The 18,003-nt window shown below is 33.2% G+C and overlaps 1 protein-coding gene and 1 long non-coding RNA gene across 3 annotated transcripts in view; one reads left to right on the forward strand and one right to left on the reverse strand.

Moving 5' to 3' along the window:
* LOC119067403 overlaps positions 1-18,003 on the reverse strand; it is a 31,040-nt gene that overhangs the window by 6,281 nt on the left and 6,756 nt on the right. Inside the window, exons 2-3 of the long non-coding RNA XR_005085938.1 lie at positions 12,706-12,713; positions 1,375-1,384 (exon numbers count right to left, since the gene is read on the reverse strand). This is a non-coding gene — a long non-coding RNA (uncharacterized LOC119067403). The remainder of the gene's footprint in view (positions 1-1,374; positions 1,385-12,705; positions 12,714-18,003) is intronic.
* On the forward strand, positions 213-10,210 carry LOC119067402. Of its 2 annotated transcripts, XM_037170349.1 has the most exons (4): positions 213-1,051; positions 3,414-3,627; positions 3,691-3,847; positions 9,749-10,210. In XM_037170349.1, the coding sequence occupies exons 2-4, from the start codon at positions 3,415-3,417 to the stop codon at positions 10,159-10,161; spliced, it is 783 nt and encodes a 260-aa protein (XP_037026244.1). In that variant the 5' UTR covers positions 213-1,051; position 3,414; the 3' UTR covers positions 10,162-10,210. The 2 variants fall into 2 exon arrangements, with proteins under 2 accessions (XP_037026244.1, XP_037026245.1); XM_037170350.1 differs by lacking the exon at positions 213-1,051 and having other exon boundaries at positions 3,347-3,627.

Raw genomic sequence — 18,003 nt, forward strand, 5'->3', positions numbered from 1 at the left:
TAAAAATTTACTAATGTTTCGATGGAACTTCATTGGTTGGCGAGGTAGAAAATAGCTAAGTGACTTCTCCCTCGTATGTTGGTAAGCCTTGCAAAATGACCAGAAATTTAGTTAAATTTCATTCTAAAGTTAAGTTTTTGTTACTATGCACTTATTCTTTAATTTAATAAAGCTTTTTTCCTCATCACCTAAGAAGACACCTTTAACTTTGTAAAGAGAAAAGAAACGAAATCAATAAAACGAACCATTTGCCTTGACATTTTTTACGATTCTTTCTTCTTCTGCATATTATTTCCTATACCTTCAAGCAATTAACGGTAAAAATCGAAAGTGTTATCGCCTCAATTTTCGTTAATTAACCCGAATATTAGTTAGAGAATCCGTATGTATTTAAAATGTGAAAATTACCAATCACCAAATTTCGTATCATATTTCCCGACACATTTCTACTGCATATCTTCTCGTACTTATACCTAATTCAATAAAATATTTCCATAAAACATTGTGAGAGAGAAAAAAATTATTTTTTTTTTCGCCGAGACACACCTACAAACGAACTAATTAACCAATCACAGTACCACAATTTTAAGTCTCTCCTCTTCCCATTAAAAAAAAAACTTTTTTTAATCTCACAATTTGTTTTGAAAATTCCTTCGTTAGTTTTACTACATTTTCTTGATCTACATGCAGCATAAATAGTAACATATAGAGATCTGCTTATAACTAAAACTCAACGAATTAGAAGAGATTTAAACAGAAACTATACGGATAGTTATAAGTATACGTTGAAGTCGGATAGTAATAATACATTTTGAATCATTTTGAAAGTGTAGATCATTTATTTAGTGCTATTCGTGTATTCACTGAGTAGTGACACTAAAGATCACTTGTTTCGTTTTTAAAAACAATATTATATTGCGAAACGGTTGTTAATTGCTGACTGTGTGGTGTTTGTTTAATAAAAGTGAAAGCTCATCAATTTGTTTATATTTGAGACATTAATTACGGTGGTGCAATCAAAGGAATAATCGGATACTCTATCCCAGTTGAAGTAAGTCGTTTCATTCGATCTCTTCAATTTAGATTATTAGAATGTTTAGACTTTAAGAATTTTTTCAAAGTGTGACTAGCATGTCAAGGTGACACGTCCTTGAAGAGTAAAAATTCAATATTTCTGCTTTCAGTTTTTTCTCGTGTTCGTAACGTGCTCGGTTCATTATCGTCAGCAATAAAAATTGTATTAAACAGCATTTGTGTATCCCGACAAAATGAATGTGGTCAAAATAACCCAGGGCTTACTATATTCAATCATGTCACAATATAGGTAACTCATCTCGAGCGTATTCAAAGATACATTATCGTTCGGCGAGTTACTTCTCTATTCCTCAGTATATCTTATATATTAAGCCCTTAGGGTATCAGTAATACCACCCAATAGTCTCAATCAAATCTAGTTTAAATCTGTCTTTAGATGACACGTCCTCGCAATTTGAGACTGTCTCCAGCAAGAAACTTTTAGAAAACGCTGTTCGTTTGATTCATCTGGTAAAAGTTTTCTAATCTGTGGAACATCTAAAGACTCTGAGCGTAGTGACTGTATTCTTAGTTCTACTCCTTCTGCATTGCCTGGCTGTTGATAACTTAGTTCTCATAATACGGATGCATAACTTCATCGGACTTACTGAAAAATATTAGATTACCAATCTTTGGTTTAGTAAATGCATATGAGAATGACCTTCTTCATGTTTTTTGTCTTCCACTCATTCTTGTAGAGTAATCCTGTCCACATCCACAAACATTGCAGAAGCTCAACCCTAAAATCGGTAATATTAGAGCAATCTAGTGCTAGATGCTAATCCAGACCAAAGAGTCTGGAGCGCTATAGTCATATTTATTATTGGTTTATCAACAGTTGATCGGAGTGCCTATATTCGCGAAAATATTTTCACGATTTTTCTCATAATTTCACGTATTTCTCAAATTTTCGTGAATTTTCCCAAAAAGTTTTTTTTTTAATTTGAGAAAATCGCGAAAATTTGAGAAAATTTGTGAAAACATTTTCGCGAGTAAAGGAACTGGTTGATCGGGTGGATATGTTTATTATATAACAAATATAACAAATATGACCGAAGACGTTCAAACAAATACAATTCAACGATAAACTCATGTCTCTAACTACGACGAGATTTCCTTTTGCATTTTCAAGTGATTATTGTCAATTTCGGTATTCAGCAATAGGGATCACAAACGATTCATAAATTTCTACTGTGTCCCAGGTGAAAGCCTAAAAAACTTGGTATTGCTGCTTTGCCGGTCAACAAAAATCAGCCTGCCATCCTTTCACTCTCTGCTCACTTTTTAAAGTAAAAAGTTTTTGTAATATGATTAGGACAACCTACCTACCTCAGTGTTCAGTGGCTGCAATCTGTCTTGAGTAATTTATTAAATTCCACTCAAACAAACTAGACAGACAATTTTTAGACGAATTGAGACAACGTATAATAATGACGACCTCTCATATATCGTTCTTTGGCTAATATGCATGCAGTACTTGAACTTTTACCGGAACCAAATAGACTTTGCTTGTTTATTCAACTGTGTTCAAGAAATCTTGAAAATAAATAAAATAAATAGCGGAGACGAAGGCAATGTTGCAACATAAATCTACATATTGAGATACATCAGATCTCAAATTTGTAAATTATGGAATCAGTGATGGAATCAGCAGTGTGCTAGGGCTGGTTAGTTCAACTTAAGACATGTCGAGTAAGCCACAAACTAGATTTTTTTTTTTAGATTTCATCAGTTAGGGTGATCATTTCTGACACAAACTAACTGAACTGTTAGGCCAGTACGGATGTTTTTTTTTTAATTTTAATAGACCACAAGCATATGTAAGAAGTTTCACTATCGGATCTACTACTTCAATTGATCTCAGTATTTTCAAGAGATTCATTCTAAATCTTTTCCTTCTTTTTTTGAACATATTTTTTGCTTTATTAGACCAAATTAGTCTAATTCGTTTATTGCTGAACTCGTTATCGATAACAGATGATAGCTGTTCGTAACATTTTGATGTATGCAAATTCTCTCCGCCAATAATACACTGTGGTTACAGAGCCGAATATTTGGGAATTATTTCCTAAAAATTCCCATTTTTTCTTCCCATTTTTTTAATTAAATGCTCGTAAAACATCAAGAAAAGTTCAAAAACGTTTAAAAACTATAGACATTGGACAGGCAAAGAAAAAAAATGGAATTTTTTGGGAATTAATATGGCTCTGCTGTGGTAGGTAGTGATTCACTACTGAACTGAATTGATCGTCGTCAAATAATTTGAAATTCTTAAAATTCATATTACAATATCATCCCATTCAATTCCACAAACAGCCTGTTTCATACATCATCAACAGAATGACCGATCAACCAGCACACAAGAGTGATGAAATTTCCTCCACCGAAAGCAATAAATCGAAGAGATTGTTGCGAACACCTAAATGCGCCAGATGCCGGAATCACGGGGTGATATCATGTTTAAAAGGTCACAAAAAACTGTGCCGATGGAAGGAATGCGTCTGTCCAAATTGTCAATTGGTTGTTGAGAGACAAAGAGTCATGGCTGCCCAGGTTGGTTTACATTTAGCAGACAATTAAATTGAACGATAGAGTGAAAATTTTTTTGTCCAACAGGTGGCTCTGCGAAGGCAGCAATCATCTGAAGAAATTGATCCAACTAATGTAGCCAATAAAACCGAGACGTTGGAAGCGCTCCTGGCTCAGAAAAGGGTGTACCAGAAGCATCTCAGGAATTTACAGCAGACATCGCTAGCTAGAGACATTTTAAAAGGTAATTTTTGAGCTTTCTTACTTATGACTTTATCACAACATTGATCAATACGCTTACCATCTGATGTACAAATTATGGATTGTCTTTTAATTAAATATAGCACAGCTGCTAGCATTAATATAGGAAATATTTGGAGGCTGATGTAATCAGTGTAACAGTGTAACATACAATACAATCTTAAACGGTAGATCTATCTTATCACTTCAACCTCAAAATTTGACGCTTGTTAATTTAGGGTCAACGCTAGAGCAGTGCTATGACTAAAACCAAAATTTTACTTTTGATCTACACGTTTCCGAAAACAAAACTGACTCATCTCTGATCAAGACAGCATACAAATTTGTGCAAATCAACGATGACTCACAACACTGGCAGACCATAAATTGTTTCAATTGCTAAATTGAATTGATTGTGGAAATTCAAATAAAGTCTGAATATGCCACAAAAAATTCAAAATACGGTTGGAAGTAGATAAGTTACAATGTTGCAATTTTGCAATCATCGCCAAAAATTTTATCGGTAAATATTCAAATCAATTCGTTGAGACTGAGATTGTTCGAATAATTTATCAGTGGAATAGGATGAATCACAACCACCTTTGTTGGAAAAATTGGCAATAATCAAACCTACAACGTTGAAATTTCATTTAAATAAAAGAAACAAAGTAGAGTGAAATGAAATTCGATAGTTTTCTTCTACTAACAGCGTTTCTTCTGGCCATTTACCATACCCTTAGTTCACAATACTGCCTGTGTGTGTGTTTGTCGTGTGTGTGATTTTTTCCATTGCAAGAAGGGTTTGTTGTTTTTGTATCACATCTCTATAACCGTTCACATGCACATTCATTTCAATAATATCTATGGATGGATTGGATATATGTTGCCGATATTATGGTCTTGTAATTTGATCCACAGCATATGTTAATTAGTTTTAACAAATCAAGCTGTTAATTTTAACTTGTTGGAAGATTTTATGGTTTTCTGGGAGTGTTTACATTGAAAATATATATTTTGTGATTTATGGAAGAGAATTTTTTTTTTTTTTTGTGAATTTATATGGGTCAGAGTAAAGCGACAGCAAAAAAAGAAGATTTTTCGGTGCCAAATCGTCTAACAAAATCCTGGCATATGTGAAAGTTGTAGTCAATGGAATGTTGACTTTATTTCAAGTGATATGGGACACTTATACTATATGTTTTCGCTACTATGCATAATTTATGAATTGATGCACAAAATTACATTGAGTTCGAGAACATAGAATTGTTATGCCCCCCACATTTCAGAATCTGACATAAAACTTAGATTGACAATTTGTTGTTGTTTGTTAGCCTGGAATTAAAGATTTGTTGGCACATTATTCGATTTGTAGAAGTTGTGTGGCTCGACAGTGAAAATATCCATGAATTGAATTTCGTTGAGCTCCTGAATTTACAATTTACATTAGATCGTACAATTCTCCATGAACTCGTACCTTTTTAGAACTGTGAGTGTCCCACTTTGGATCAAGTATGTCTCGTATTTTTTAAAAAGATTTTTCTTTGTTAGAATTAGTAAAATGCCTATCAAATTTATAGAAACGGCTAGACATCTTTCATCGACGATAAAGACACGAATAAGTGTTCTGCTCTGGCTAGTGTACTCTTGTATAGCGTACTATATGATAAAAGTATTGAAGTAATAGATTTTGTATCAAACATCTGGACATATTACACTGAACACACAATTTTAAGTGATTGATGATATTCTCTATTTAACTTGAAAATGTCGAAACCTTTTATTCAATAAAAGAAGTGAACATAACGAAATGAATTACTAATCAACTTATGTGTTTGGCTCTTGATAACGCTCTACTATAAGGTTAGGATGGAATCTGTAACACTTCCAGTTCGCAGTGTTTAAGCAGAGAGTATTTTGACCAATTAAGTGTAAGTGATCTCGGTGCATTTTTTTAATGTTTCTTCTCCGTCCGGCAAAAGGAATCAAAATTATTGTTATTTGATTATTATCGACAGTAAGATACACGGAAAAGTAAAGTCAGTCACATTGTCCACTGTTCATAAAACATTAAAAAAAGAAACTCCTACGCTACACGTGCAAGCTGTAATGTTATAGTGTCAAATATTAATTTTTTTATTGGCGTCTATCTTACTAACGTTGTTTTTAAATATTCTTTAACCACTTACAGTTGTAGTGTAGTGGGTCTCTCAGGCATGTACGTTTTTAGCATGAACGTATGAATAGCATTGTATTCCGATCAGAGGTTTTTTGAATGATAATAAATGGCTTAGGATGAGTATCTATCCATACCCGCATGGCACGAAAGAATGTGCTAAAGTATAATTAAATCTCTTGTACAACAGCAAGTGCATCCCATCGCCATATATACAACGATTAAGTCTGTTACTTCTTCTGTTTAAAGCATCATATTTAGATGTATGACAGATCTAGTACTTCTTTACGTTCACTATATTTTTCACTATAAGAACACTCATTGCCATTTTATCGATATCAGATGACTATCCATGGCTAACTTCTAAAATCTAGAAATGTAACAGCTAACAGCAGATAACCCTTTTTGGACTGACAAAATCAACGCGTTGTATTCAAATTATATCCATACGAGAGTGTTCAAGAGTGTTCATCATGGTTAATAAAACATCAAGTAAATAAGGAAGCCCTTAACTAACAAATTTGTCGTCAACAAATGATGTGGTTAACGTAGGCAGGTTGATCATTAAATGGACTCCCAAAAAGACACTGTGAATGTGAGGAACTTTAATGCGTATACTGTAGAATGAAGGGGAAATCAAAATTTCACTTTGAAGTGAAACCAGTGCCTTTGAAAGATAAAATATGCATAAAATTGTGAGTTTTTTTTTTAATAATAATTTTTTTTCCTTCGTCAACAAACCGCATCGCATAATAATCTAAATCGTCACGCATTCTCATCAGAAAATTAAAACGTTCTAATTTCAAATTAAATCATAATGACACACTCAATATGTCTTAAAGTTACGCTTTTTTATGGTGCATGCACAAAATATAAAAGTATAAAATTTGAGGAGAGAGAACGAAGAAGAAGAAGAAGAAGTAAAAAAACTTGTAAATATAAAATATAATATTAAAGAATACTAAATGTTCCAGCTGCTACCAACTGTCCTGCCTCTGATTTATTTTTTCAACCCAAAAACTGTTAATTTTTGTGTTGAATTAGAGATCATTTTTATGATGAACAAAACTAATGTTAACATATCCGATTACGTGAATTTTTTTCTTCTTCTTTATTTCATATTTTTGCGCCTTTACAAAACAAAATGCGCTCTCATTTACCATCGATGCGTTTCTGTATACTAATTGATGTTTATAATTAAGTTTTCAACGAAAATAAAAGTAAAAAAAATCAAATCAAAATGAGTGTAAAATGATTTGATGAATATTGTTTGTTATTGATGTATTCCTAATGTGATTTCTATTCCGTTTATAAGTTTTTGGGATTTTTTTTTTCTCTTCTGGCTTCGTGTTCGTTTTTTACTTTTTGTATATTTTAAAAGAATGGATAATTTTACAGTCTCATTTTTTGATTGTTTCATATTGGGAATGGAATTTACTCGTAAATTATTTTTTAAACAATTTTTTAAGAGGTGATAAAATTTCTGATAATTTTTCACTGTTGGTTTTACCAATTTTTTTTTATTGTATGTGTGCAGAAATAAACAATTTTTCTTCATCTTTTGTGAAATGTCTGATGATAGACGGAATATTTGGCAGATTTTTATGGATTTTGAAACATGAATTTTGATATTTGTAAATAAATGTTCAATTTCATTTGGTACAAATAAGCCATATCCATCAACAAGTGGCTAAAATTACGAGAGAGAGAGAGAGAAGAAAAAATCGTTTTAACGACTTGTCTTAGACACCATTTCTTTGTCTGTTTAAATATAAAAACAATTTAAATTTTAGATTCTTATTTAAGTACGCGAGGTTTACACGTTGTACTCTTTATTTATTACAAATGAAAAGATTTTACAATTTCATCTAACAATGTTAATAATTGATTGAATGGAAACATCAACAGTCCAATTGGAAAAGATGGAGATATAAAAATCTCATTCCGAAATTTCGTATTTTTAACTCGATTAGTTTCAAAACAAAGAGCTAAGGCCATTAAATATTGTTTAATTTTTTCTATAAAAAGAACCCGAAAAATAATTTCCTCCAGTTAAGGGATTCAAACTGATTGATAGACCATTGATCCTTCGGAAATGTAAAAGCCGTAAAACGTTTTCTTTTACCATTAACTCTGATCTGAAGAGATTAAGGAGAAACGGTTTGATATTTGTGATGATTGTCGATTTGTATACAATTAATGTACTATTCAGGGGGATTCTTTTGAAAAACAGCCCACCGAAATCGGACGCATTTTCTAGTGGAGGTCATCAAAAACCGAACACTTTTGTGCAGGTTAGGTTTTCAACCGAAGACTTACACTTACAGAAATTTCTCGAGTTACACAAAACGTACATGGTCGTGTGGGGTATCATTTGAAAACTTAACTTAACTTAACCTGTACATATTATACTGTTGATGAATTTTAAGACCAATATGTCCCTATTCTCCTCAATAGTACATGTGATTACCTTTCAAATGACACACCACACGGGCCTGTACGCCGTACAGTGTACGGCTCGTGTAACTGGAGAAATATTTATAAGAACAGTACAAGTTTTCGGTTTTTGATCACCTTTCACCAGCTATACAAGCTTCTAAGTTTTTTTTTGAAAGTGGTTTTGGGTTCTAGGGTCGAAGTCCTTTCTGGGTAGTTATACAAAATTCCACTAGAAAATGCGTCCGATAGTAAAATGCATGTTAAAAAAATTGAAGTCCAAGATTTGAAATCAACAGATTAAAAAAACTTTGATCGATGGAAGTAATAAACTCGATAATAATACTAGTCATATGCTTGTCTATAACAGGTTTAAATTTTTACTTATTCGATATTATTGTTGTGTATAAACGAGGAAGTCGCATACCACTACTTTGTACCAAACGGTACAAATCCTATTTCTCTCAAAAACGATTATATGAGGCCCAACAAGTCTTGCTAACCATTCAAGTTACGCTCGATATCATGCTGTTCCGGATGAAAAAAAATTGTTACAATTCTGTGTTTCAACAATATTCGTAGTCTTTGGAAGAGAAGGTAAAAAAAAAGTTTTAATTTAAACTTTGTGTGTTGTATACAAAGGTACATTTCACGCCTGACCAAAATGCAAGAGAAAATATTGTCTTACAGGAAGTTCTACTAATCTATACTTAAGGTCTCGTTCATCCGCGTTTGCACTACAGTAGTGCTATATGTCTCTAAATGGAAATACGATACAGATGTGAAGGATATTAGTTGTTATTCCGTTTATATTGTACGAAAAAATAATAAATGTAACCATAGACAAACGAAACGAAATGTTTATTTTGGCAATGGGTTTAGGAGAACAACACATGTGTGTTATTTTAAAGAATCGAAAAATTATTTACTCACTTATGGAGTAATTGAATAAGATTTTGCATCGTTACAAAACAAACTTATTACTTTATGTAGCATACGGCCGACATGTGCACGTGGCGAAGTAGATATGTTTGTGTCGTTTAAACGACGAGAAATTAAATAAAATAAATTTTGACCATTTCATTGTTTTGTTTGGGCATGGTTCCAGGTGAAGATGGTAATGTCTGTAATGTCTTTTGATCGATGCATAAGACATTGTTGAAAAATCTTTTACTTCATTAGTTTTAACATAAATTTGCTTAATTCCATCGTTACTGTCGACAACATAACAGATGATATGAAAGTGTGAACGCAAATACTCTCAGGTTGGCTAACTCTTTCTTTTATTATTTCTAGGTTACAAACCCTACCCGATGTACGTGTCACCATTGTCCGAACGATTGCGAAAGAGAAAAGCGTTCGCTGATCGCGAATTAGATTCATCATCATCATGCATCCTAGCATCAGCCATATCGATACCACCATACGGCATCAATTACGATCAATTATCTCGAGAACCAACACCGTACATAACAGCAATATACGATCATAATCAGCATTATGTACGATCAAAATTGCCGGCCACACAACCCTATCCCCATTTCTACGAGGACAATGTGAAAGAGAAATTGTTACCTAAAATTCGTATCGTCGACGAATCAAAGTTAAAAGAAACTGCGTACAGCGATCGGTGCCATTCAGACTATAATATGACCAATGCAAAACCGAAAATTTCATTTTCAATCGATTCCATTATTGGGATCCATTGAGTTTAAACGTTACGCTTGTGTTGAATGTAAAAAAAAAAAAAATGTTTGTGCAGTGCAATAGAATTATATTTTTTGAAAATTATATAAAATGTTTTCCTTTTTGATGGACCTTTCACAGACGGGAAGCATGACAGCAGCTTTACTATCGGATCTATTACTTCGTTCATATATATTTTCAAGAGATACTTTTAAAATCCTTTACTTCATATATTGAAAGTGCTTTTTTGCTATACATTACCCACATTAGTCATGGTTTGTCATTTTTTCTTCCTGGAGTCGTTATCAATAACAGATGTTAGATGATAACTTCTCTTTGCTTATCAACGAAAACATGTTCTCATTACATAGAATTAGGTTTGATCAACGCACTTCAAGCAAAAGTGCTATTAATGACATCTGCCAAATAGAGTACTATTTTGTATGAAATTTTATCCACACTCTTTTTACAGTGTAAAATTTTGTATGGAGCACTGTCAAGTTTCAGTACCCTATTTAGAGTACAACTTTTGCTTGAAGTGCGTTGGTTTGATGTAAGTAAATTTAAGCATTTTCATATAGGACGTGTGTACTGATTTTTAGTCGATGTGAGATGAGACATTAGAGTTCATAAAGAGAAACTAACAAAAATGTTTGACTTAGAGTATTCAGCCATAGCTTCAAAAATTTGCCCGGTTTCCTCCAATTTATACACACTAAACCCAGAGTCTGCGTACCTATGTGTAACACATAAGTGCCTAATACGCCCACGCCCACGCGATTCGAAGTATTGAAACCTTCAACAATTTTTGATTTTCTGCAATAAGAAAATCATGGAAAATTTCGACAAAGTTAATAAGACTTCGATATGAAAAACTCAGTATTAGAAACATAAGTAAAGTAGTACACGAATATTAGGGAATATGTCAGACCAAAACCCCAGGAACACTCATAGCATTGTCAGTGCAAGTTTTTGAATTAAACTCTTTCATTAAATAAGACTTCTAACTATTTGCCACCCGAACGTGTGAATCGTATCGTATCTCCGAAGATATTGTAGCCACATAGCATAAAATGTAAGCAACACAGTCTCATTGACAAACATTTCCGTGTGGTGATGATGTCCACAAGTTTAACTAGTTACCGTTCAATTATTGAAATCCCAACAAAAATCTCTTCGTGAAAAGTGTGACGCAGTCTTTGAAATACAATTTCTAAAATGAATGATATCGCTAGAGTTGACGCTTTCAGCTTCGTTACGCAAAAATTAAATTTTACACCCAATTAGTTCAAACAAGCTGGCTTAGGTTTTCTCATCATCTGCCAAATAATTTTTACAAAAAAAAATTTAGACTGGAAACTACCAAAATTTTACCAAAAAAATCTGCGTCGCATGTGGCAGATAAATTTTCTTACTGGTCTGTTCCTGAACATCTGCCACTTTGCGACGCAGATTTTTTTGGTAAAATTTTGGTAGTTTCCAGTCTAAATTTTTTTTTGTAAAAATTATTTGGCAGATGATGAGAAAACCTAAGCCAGCTTGTTTGAACTAATTGGGTGTAAAATTTAATTTTTGCGTAACGAAGCTGAAAGCGTCAACTCTAGCGATATCATTCATTTTAGAAATTGTATTTCAAAGACTGCGTCACACTTTTCACGAAGAGATTTTTGTTGGGATATCAGTTGTTTTAGAAGTGTAGTCAACACTGCTTTTTATAACAGTTTACAGTTTTAATTCAAAAATTTGACGAAATTTGACGAAATTCGAAAATTTGACGAAATTTGACGAAATTCGAAAATTTGACGAAATTTGAAAATTTGACGAAATTCGAAAATTTGTCGAAATTTGACGAAATTCGAAAATTTGTCGAAATTTGACGAAATTCGAAAATTTGACGAAATTTGCCGAAATTCGAAAATTTGACAAAATTCGAAAATTTGACGAAATTCGAAAATTTGACGCAATTCGAAAATTTGACGAAATTTGAAAATTTGACGAAATTCGAAAATTTGTCGAAATTTGACGAAATTCGAAAATTTGACGAAATTTGAAAATTTGACGAAATTTGAAAATTTGACGAAATTCGAAAATTTGATGAAATTCGAAAATTTGACGAAATTCCAAAATTTGACGCAATTCGAAAATTTGACGAAATTCAGAAAATTTGACGAAAATCGAAAATTTGACGAAAGTAATTCTTTATCTGCCACCATTCAAGAAATATCTCCAAAACCCCAATTGACCCACCCATTTCCAACTTTCGACATTTTTCACATATGCCCCTCTGTTCTACTCGTAAAACTCTGAGACTTTGCCGAAGAAAGTAATTCTCTATCCCGGCAAAAACTCTTTCAGAGCAAAGTTGGACGCAGTCTACAGTCTATATGTGTGATAACTTCTAAAACAAGTGATATCGCTAGAGGTGACGCTGTCAGCGTCGTTACGCAAAATTGAATTTCACAGCCAATTAATTGAAATTAGCTGATCTAGTTTTCCAAACCATTCGCCAATTTTTTTTTTTCAGAAAAAATTTTAACCAACAGAATTTTGACTGAAAAATTTTCAACAAAAAATTCTGCGTCGCAAAGTGGCAGATGCTCACGGACAAACCTACGAGAACATTTAATCTGCCACATGCGACGCAGAATTTTTTGTTGAAAATTTTTCAGTCAAAATTCTGTTGGTTAAAATTTTTTCTGAAAAAAAAAATTGGCGAATGGTTTGGAAAACTAGATCAGCTAATTTCAATTAATTGGCTGTGAAATTCAATTTTGCGTAACGACGCTGACAGCGTCACCTCTAGCGATATCACTTGTTTTAGAAGTTATCACACATATAGACTGTAGACTGCGTCCAACTTTGCTCTGAAAGAGTTTTTGCCGGGATATCAGTCGTTTTAGAAGTTAAGTCGGAAGTTGACGAAAATTAGAGGTGTGTGCCGGTTTTAAAATAGTCGGCGGCGGTGCGCCGACTGGTAAGGGATCGGCGGCGGCTAAATTATTTCAGAACGGCACATTGACTTAGTGTCAAACTTCGAAAGAACTCAGCTGATAACATTGTGATGCTGAGATGCATAAAGTTGTTTTAGTAACACGCTAGTACGTACCAATGATGAAATGGTCTATAATTGTGAACAAAAATAGTGTTGATAATCAAGGCTCCACATTTTGTCTCTTTTTATACACTTTAGGATATGCAAAAATTTCAAAAGTCTTTTTGTTACGCTAATTTTGCACATCTTTGATTTGAAATGTTTCAAGTATGTGCATGTTGTCAAAATTCGCAATAGTAAAGTCTACCTCTACACAGTAATCTTTGCATAAAATGCGTAGTGTGCAGTGCCGCATCTAGTATACTCATACTCAGTGCTCCGGACCATTCTAACCTAGCGCACTTACGATCTATATCCATAGGATACCAATATTAGTTGTAAGACGCCGCTCAATGAAACCATATTTTACTTTGAAGTAAAAAAGTTGGTGCAATATTACGTCTTCTTGTGAAGATGTGACACTGTTAATTTTTTAAGTTATGGACTATGTATGCAAATGATTTTATTCTGCCGCTATTTTGAGCATAAAAATGTTTATACTAATTATGCAAAAATAAAAGATATCAATAAATATCGTTTCATCTATAAATTTATTCATTACTTCATATGAAACCTTGAAATATGTTTATGAACATTGTAAGAGTAACATTTGAAGTCGTATTCCAAATTTTTATTAAAATCGTTGTAAATGTTGCACACATTACAAATGCAAATAATATGAAAACCTAAATTCTATATAACTTAACGTGTAGAAACGCTTTCATATATAGAACATATAGAACATATACATTTTTAGCCAAACGTGGCCAACGTTTTGTCGTTAAGTTTGTATCATTGAGAAGGTGCCATTGATTCCGAATTGTAATGTAAGCTGTGTAGTGACCGCTTTGTTGACTATTCCCTGAAAATTTGACGAAATTCGAAAATTTGACGAAATTTTAAAATTTAACGAAAATAGAAAATTTGAAGAAAATCGAAAATTTGACTAAAATCGAAAATTTGACGAAAATCGAAAATTTGATGAAATTTGACGAAATTCGAAAATCTGACGAAATTTGACGGTATTCGAAAATTTGACAAAATTCGAAAATTTGACGAAAATCGAAAATTTGACGAAATTCGAAAATTTGACGAAATTTAAAAATTTGACGAAATTTGAAAATTTGACGAAATTCGAAAATTTGACGAAATTCGAAAATTTGACGAAATTCGAAAATTTGACGAAATTCGAAAATTTGACGAAAATCGAAAATTTGACGAAAATCGAAAATTTGACGAAATTCGCAAATTTGACGAAAATCGAAAATTTGACGAAATTTAAAAATTTGACGAAATTCGAAAATTTGACGAAAATCGAAAATTTGACGAAAATCGAAAATTTGACGAAAATCGAAAATTTGACGAAATTTGAAAATTTGACGAAATTCGAAAATTTGACGAAAATCGAAAATTTGACGAAAATCGAAAATTTGACGAAATTTGAAAATTTGACGAAATTCGAAAATTTGACGAAATTCGAAAATTTGACGAAAATCGAAAATTTGACGAAAATCGAAAATTTGACGAAATTCGAAAATTCGACGAAATTCGAAAATTCGACGAAAATTAAAAAATTTGACGAAATTCGAAAATTTGACGAAGAAAGTAATTCTCTATCTGCCACCATTCAAGAAATATCTCCAAAACCCCAATTGACCCACCCATTTCCAACTTTCGACATTTTTCGCAAATGCCCTTCTTTTCTACTCGTAAAACTCTGAGACTTTGCCGAAGAAAGTAACTCTCTATCTGCCACCATTCAAGAAATACCTCTAAAAACATAATTGACCCACCCATTTCCAACTTTCGATATTTTTCACATATGCCAATGTGTTCTACTCGTAAAACTCTGAGACTTTGCCGAAGAAAGTAAATCTCTATCTCTCATAAGCCAAAAAATATTAGTCCTTTCATCCTACGCTCGAGTAGCTCAAAATTTGGTCACTCTGACCACTCTAGCTCAACCAAATCTGCACCAATTTTTCTAATTATTTTTTTGTTCGATTCGTGTGGCGAATACCTTTCATTTGATGGGTCACACGCCCCTGCAGGTTTCAATACAGCTGAGCTACAGCTGAAAACGCGTTCCCGACCCTCGAAAACCACACTCAGAAACCACTTCGAGGCCAATAAAACAAAATTCTGGTTTTTCCTGGGGTAGTGGCGTATCACATTTTCATTTTTATGCCCACCCCGAGGTTCCTGCAAAATTTCATGGAGATTGGCTGACTAGTTTCCGAGATCGACCGTCGATAGATAGACAGATAGACAGATAGACAGATAGACAGATAGACAGATAGACAGATAGACAGATAGACAGATAGAAACATACAGAGTAAGTTGAAAGATTTTGATTGTTTGGAAAACGTTAATTTGGTGCATTTTCTATCAAAATGACCAACTTCAAAACGATGTATCTCCGGCAATTTTAAAGTTACATAGTCGAGTGATAGCTCGTTTTGCTCGTATTTGAAGCGCGAATAAGATAGAATAGGATTTGTGGTGATACAGGCCAAAGGAAAGAAACTTAAATTCTCGCCTATATATAGTTGCCGCGTCTCAAAAAATTTTCTTCGTTCTTTTTTTGGAAGTTAGACTGCGTCAAGTCCTCCGCTATCGCTCCGGACATGATATGTGTGTAAAAGTTGCGGTCGCGTGGCGGAAAACATTCATTGTTAACACGCGTCCCTGATGTACTCATCTTTGATTAACCACCCTAGACTTTTTTCGTCTCTAGTTATAGCACGATTATACATTGAGCAACTAAAAAGAATAATTCTAATCGCTCTCATCTATTAAGGACCATCTGTTAAATTAGTACACAAGCTATGGAACTACTATGTTATTGTAGGAATTGATGGTAAATGGGTCACTGATGAAGGATAGTTTGGGTGATAGGCTTGATTTTTGGTCATTCTCGGGTTATGGGCATCCTAATCTCAAAAATTGTGTTTTTTCACATACTTGACATCACAGAGCGGAAAGTAATAAAAAATAAATTTTAATTTCTTCGGCAATTTGTCAGAGTATTGAATTCTGTACAAAAGTCTCCATACTAGTCAATTCGCAGAAAATACAGGGTGGTCAGTACGATGCTCCGATATTGTAAAAAATCGATTTTTCTCATTTTTCCTCAGATTTTAGCATTTATACCTCAGATATCAATGAAAAAAATATTGTTTCTTCGACTGTTCGTTAGATAATTAAATTTTGGACATAAGTTTCCTCAAAAGTTACCCTGTAGAAAATACAGGGTGGTCAATACAATTTTTTAAAGATGACGAAATCAAGTTTTTTGAACTTGTATAGAGACTTTTGTACAGAATTTAATACTCTGACGAATTGCCAAATAATTTAATTTTTATTACTTTCCGCTCTGTGATGAGAAGTATGTGAAAAAACACAATGTTTGAGGTTAGGATGCGCATTCCCGAGAATGACCAAAAATCAAGCATATCACCCAAACTATCCTTCATCAGTGACCCATTTATCATCAATTCCAGCAATAACATGCTGTTGACCTAGTCGTTCCCAAGCCTTGTTCCATAGCGCGTGTATAAAATGTAGCTGAGAGTCGCGGGAAGCGGTGGCATTCGCCATTAAATTTTAAAGAATTTTTCTTGTTGTCAACAATTTTTACATAAGTGGTCTGCCATAGCGTATTTTTTCATAAGAAAATATATGAAGCTTCTCGTGCTATCATATCACGGCAGTTACAATGCTGAAAATAAAGATCACTCAAGTTTTGCATGTTAAAATAGCAGTCAAGGAGCTGACGTCAGCCAATACAAAAGTTACAAACGTTAAAAGTGTTAAAAAAAGTCAAGATGATTGACAAGTCGACTTATGGGCACACTTAGGGTTTTGGCGTAAACCTGTTCGAAATGTTAATTAATTAACTTCAATACCAAAAAGAAAAGAGTTATTTGGAATTTAATCATGAATGTAACAGTTTCCCGCAACTCTCTAAATTATAAAGCTTTGTGTCTTCAGTCGAATATCCAGCCCGCAAAATTGTTCAAATGCATCATTAAAAATAGATCAGTCATTTTCGTGTGAAGCGTTAATGTTATTTCAAATAGACTGTAATACATATTAGTCTCTACATGTCTAACATCTATCCAGACAGGTGAAACACGTTACTTAAAGTAGTGCGAATGTTGCGACATTTAAGTAAGAGATTGTTGGTTTGTATTATACATTTTAAAGTATTAAAACGGAATTTCGGGTAAAAATGAAGAAATGTCCCAACTATTTTTATTCGGAAGGCACTCGTCAAAGCAAACAATTTCGTATGTACGCGCAACAAAATAATATTACAAATAACACCACTCACTTTTGAGTAATGATATCTTTTAAAAGCAACAACCGGATCATGTTAACAACATTTTTTTTGTATATTTTTATTCATTTGGTAATAATGTTATTATTATTCGGTGTGCGATGTTGGTGTTGTTATTCTTGTAGAGTGCTTTTTATTAAGATTATTGACATTATGTTCAGTTGAACGTGTCAACATATCAATCATTGGGATGATAGTTTTATGGTTTTTGTAATAGAGAACATGTAGACAACACATTTGCGGCGAATAACAACTTAACCAACGTGTATGCTATGATTGTGTGTATATTGCCGGTAATGTCTTCGGAAACGTTTGTGTACAGAACAGAGAAATTGCAACGACGAAAGACGGATACTGTTTTGGTTGGGGAGGTGAAATAAATTTGTATTATTTTATCTAGAGGTAAGACGTCTGTGCTAAACAGCCTCGATG

Source organism: Bradysia coprophila, assembly GCF_014529535.1.
Source record: "Bradysia coprophila strain Holo2 chromosome X unlocalized genomic scaffold, BU_Bcop_v1 contig_12, whole genome shotgun sequence".
NCBI lineage: Eukaryota > Metazoa > Arthropoda > Insecta > Diptera > Sciaridae > Bradysia > Bradysia coprophila.

Bases quoted from the DNA above. Each gene is read 5' to 3' on its own strand.
- LOC119067402 (XM_037170349.1), top strand. From the start codon at position 3,415: ATGACCGATCAACCAGCACACAAGAGTGATGAAATTTCCTCCACCGAA. The intron at 3,628-3,690 runs GTTGGTTTACAT...TTTGTCCAACAG, and splicing joins AAAGAGTCATGGCTGCCCAG to GTGGCTCTGCGAAGGCAGCA. The intron at 3,848-9,748 runs GTAATTTTTGAG...TATTATTTCTAG, and splicing joins AGCTAGAGACATTTTAAAAG to GTTACAAACCCTACCCGATG.